At 37.0% G+C, this 4,640-nt stretch overlaps 1 protein-coding gene across 5 annotated transcripts in view; it reads right to left on the bottom strand.

The window, feature by feature from the left end:
- Window positions 1-4,640, bottom strand: part of GABRA3 (gamma-aminobutyric acid (GABA) A receptor, alpha 3) — a 241,088-nt gene that overhangs the window by 86,470 nt on the left and 149,978 nt on the right. For all 5 annotated transcript variants that reach the window (XM_005872355.2, XM_005872356.2, XM_005872354.2 and 2 more), the window contains one exon: window positions 3,256-3,338. In XM_005872355.2, the coding sequence (XP_005872417.1) occupies window positions 3,256-3,338 (83 nt within the window). The remainder of the gene's footprint in view (window positions 1-3,255; window positions 3,339-4,640) is intronic.

Here is a 4,640-nt window from a genome sequence, read left to right as displayed (position 1 = left end):
TATATCTTCCTGATGGATTGACCCTTTTATCATTAAAAAATCCTCAAGGCATCTGGAGAGTGGGAAAGAAGAGGATGAGAATAGGGTTCTCTGGTCTTACTGAGAATCAGGTGTTTTTTGTTTGGTTGGTTTAGTTTGGTTTGGTTTGGTTTGGTTTGGTTTGGTTTGGTTTGGTTTGGTTTTTTAAAGCACTTCTCAGATTGTTGTGAGCCTTTGGTTAGAGTTTGGAGAAAATTTATTTTGGCAATTTATGGAGGAATGTATTTTCAGAAGTTCTTACTCCACCATTCCAGAATTGCTTTCTCATTAGAGTTTATTTAAGGTTAATTTTAACTGCACACTTTAAGAATTTAAATCACTCTCTCCTTCTTGATGCACTTTTTCTTCCAGGGCAACATGTTCTCATAAGTTTTCTCATAATTCACCTGTCCTGTCCTTCAATATACTGAGTTATTCTCTTCTCTGTAGCCTCTAAATATTAGTGACTCTGGAAACAGTCCTTGATATTCTTATCTATATACAGTATTCCCTAGTGACCTCCAGGCTATGGCTTTAAATATCACCTATATAGATGACACTTAAATTAAGTCTCTAGTCAGATATCTGTTCCAAACATCATACTTACATCCTATATCATCAGTATCCAGAAGTACTTTTTGGTGTCCCTTATCAAGTACAACCCCCACCAAGGGGTAACCAGTATCCTGACTATTGCTTCTATGTGGAAATTCTTTCCTGGAATTTACCAGGAAATTTATATATTTTCCTGAATACCAAATACTGAGAAAAGTACTTGATAAATCAGCAAAATGGAAAATGCATTACAATTTTACTATAAGGATTAAATCTTAATAATAGACATAGACATTACTGATTTGAAGGGATCTACTAATGTCAAATAAAAAGCAAAAGCAGGAAATGATGGCACATTGAGTTGAAAATTTTGAAATTTCCAGATATCAGTGCAGAAGTACATATTGATCTGATCAGTTGATTTTGCTTATTATAAGTGTGCATTTGTGGCCCTGTATGATGCTAATGGTGAGCTATTCTTACAAATTATATATTAATAAGCCTATATGCATAGTGTACAATATATAAACCCTGTGATTGATCTTTCAGGAAATAAGAAGTTTGAGAATCAAAATAAACCTCAAACTGGCAATTTTGACCTTTGATTTGGTATAGTGCTATTTACCTTGCTAAGAGATCTAAACACATGAAGATTAGCTGGTGTTTTTCAGTGTTTGAATATCTTTTAAATTACTGGTCTTTGCTGTACTTTTAAACATACTCTCTTATTTATTTAAAAAAGTGAATCACGTTACTTGTCAAGTGAAATAAGCCAGTCAGAGAAAGATAAATATCACATGATCTCACTCATTTATGGAATATAATGAACAACATAAACTGATGAAACCATGGTGTCTGAAATGTTTTAAAATATTCTGTCCTAGAGATCAACCAAAGGACTTGTATGCATGCATATAAGCCTAACCAGTGGATACAGACAACAGGGGGATGAGGGCATGAGTGGGTGTTGGGGGCGGGGGTAATAGGGGGATAAGGACACATATGTAATACCTTAATAAAGAAATTTAAAAAAAAGAAAAGTTACTTGTCACTACTTTTGCCACTATCACTCTGATCTGAGCCATTATCAGCTCTCATCTGAAATATTAATAACCTACAACCAGATGCCCTGCTTCTCTCCTTCCCATACTTATATTTTTAGAGAGCATCCATAATGATTTTTAATATATTTTATTGATTTTTTACAGAGAGGAAGGGAGAGGGATAGAGAGTCAGAAACATCGATGAGAGAGAAACATCGATCAGCTGCCTCGTGCACACTCCCCACTGGGGATGTGCCCGTAACCAAGGCACATGCCCCCGACCAGAATCGAACCTGGGACCCTTGAGTCCGCTGGCCGATGCTCTATCCACTGAGCCAAACCGGTCAGGGCCATAATGATTTTTTTAAAACATAAGCCAGATAATATATTTTGTTCAAAATATTCCAATCATTCCCCATTTTCCCTCAAAATAAAATTCAAAGCCCTTTAATGTCCTACAGGACTCTGGCCTGCTCTTTGATTTCATCTTCTCCTAGTGCTTTCTCCCTTACTCACTCTCTCCAGTCACAATGGCCACTTTGATGCTCTCACAACAAATCATTCACCTTTCTGATAAGGGTCTTGCCCCTCCCTGATTGTTCTCTCCACCCGGAGCACAACTGCCTCAGATAGCTGTGTTAACACTTTTTCCTTCTTAAAATTTCTACTCAAGTCACCTTTTCAAAGAGGCATATGCTGATAACCCTATTTTAAAATTTCAATGGCAACATGTATCCTCCACCTATACATGACTTATCTCCATTATTCTGTAATAATGTCATGTCTTCAATTGTGCTTCTCAGTTTACAACATACTTCATACTTTACTTTTTTTATCCATTGTTTATTTTATCTCTCATCATCACTCTCGTCTATAATATAAGGGCTGGGTTTTTGTTTTATTCATGGATGCATTCCAAGTTCCTAGAATAGAGCTTGGAACACAATCTGTAAATATTTGACAATGATTGAAAAATATGTCAAACATAATTATTTGGGTCTTTTCAAATGCTCTGTCTATTTCAAAATAGAGAGCTAAATCTAATTTAGACATGATCAACATAGACGTTGATATATTGCTTTTATGACTCACATAAAACTCTGAAATTGAGAGTAAGAAACTCACTCAAATTATTTTCAATTTTTATTTCTCTAATTAATTTTAAAATGGGTTGTGTATCTACTAATTTTTCTGTAAGATTTACAGCTACCAGCAAGGGCAATACTGTAAAAATGAGAAAATCCCCAGAGTTTCTTCCTGTTTACCATTTACTGTAGAGAATTGGATAGAAGTATATGAGGGTGCAGGTAGAATAGACATTTCAAAAATATAACAACATTCTATTTGAGGAATCTATATCAGCTCTGTCTTCTGGACAATTTAAGAAACAGATGTTAATATTTCAATCTAATGACATGAAATTAGTCTAAATAAGGTTTGCTTTGTAGAAAGAAATTTCTATTAAAGTCTGTCTCCTCCTGATCAGATAATACTACTCAACCCCAATTTCCCTTCCCTGTTTTCATACCAACCTGGATTAAAGGCCTCAACTTTAGAAATTACTAGGGGGACAGAAGAGTAAATATTCAATTTCTTTTTTAAAAAAGCTCAGGCAAACAGAAAGTGAGAAAATACGTACAGCTTCCAAACTTCAGTGGGCAGGCATGCACATCCATGGGAAAATCTTCCAAATGCATGGGACACTCAGCATGAATTGTTAACCTAAAAGTAAGGAGAACAGAAAATGAAGTCAAGCTAAACTGAATGATATTAAACATAAAGCTCAGTTCCCATTATTATCAATAAAGTGCTCCTCAGAATAACTGGATTTTTTTGGTTTAGGTTCATGAAGGTCCACATCTTTATGAACACAAAGGATGGAGTAAATGAAGCAGTTAGCCTCTCCAAGCACCATTCAGTATTTAGAATTTTTATCAGATCTGAATCCCACCTTACTACCTTTAGTAAAACAAATATAACTTATGCCCTAGCTGAGCTCCCTTAACTACTATCCCCATCCAAAGAAACCTTAAAACAGCAGGTTCTGATTCATTTACTCTGATAGCATTTTAAGAATTTCTAAAGTAATTCTCCTCAGTAGGCTATCATGTAAGTTAACCAATTTAAAATTTTCACTGGAGAGGAGAGATGTGTAGAAAGATTATTATGATAATGAACAGGCACAAAAGATATCTCTGCTGCTCACAGCAACTACTACAGCTTTGCTAAAGGAGATGACTCTTGGAGAACAGATGCGCGCGCACGCGCGCGCGCGCGCGCACACACACACACACACAGAGCAACTGGTCAGAAAAATGCAAAGGTGATGAAAGACATCAAAAACCTCAGAGGCCAAGTCTGAAGAGCTCATGGTTTCTTAACAGAAACAACATATGGGAGAGACTGTGCATGGATTCCTCAATGGAAAACTGGATGGGGTACTATTTGTCATGCCCTATACTCATATACCTACTTTAATATGTTCAAATAATCTATTTCAAGGTTTCCTTTCCAATTTCTTTCAAAATTTTTGAACCTCATCTTTCCTTGACCTAGATCAGGGGTGGGAACCGTTTTTTCTGCCAAGAGCTATTTGGATATTTATATATCATTTGCAGTCCATACAAAATTATCAATTTAAAAATTAGCCTGCTGGAGAAACCAAGATGGCGGCATAGGTAAACACCTGAAATTGCTGCCTCGCACAACCACTTCAAAAATACAACTAAAAGACAAAACAGACATCATCCAGAACCACAGGAAGGCTGGCTGAGTGGAAATTCTACAACTAGAAGGAAAGAGAAAAGCACACTGAGACTCAGAGGAGGTGCGGAAGTAAAGTGCAGAGGTACAGAGGAGGCATGCGCGTGGAAAGGGCTGGCAACTGAGGACGCGGTTGTCTTTTTCAATCGGGAGGGAGACACACGCTCCCGCTCTGAACTCCAGTTCCAGGCTAGTCTCTGGGGACCCAGACTCATATGGGGAGAAACTGGACTGTCTGGCATCGGTCGGAACTCGAGGGCA

The sequence above is a fragment of the Myotis brandtii genome, unplaced genomic scaffold (assembly GCF_000412655.1).
Source record: "Myotis brandtii unplaced genomic scaffold, ASM41265v1 scaffold376, whole genome shotgun sequence".
NCBI lineage: Eukaryota > Metazoa > Chordata > Mammalia > Chiroptera > Vespertilionidae > Myotis > Myotis brandtii.
Note: the sequence above shows the minus strand (reverse complement) of the source record. Positions and strands in the feature narration are given on the sequence as shown.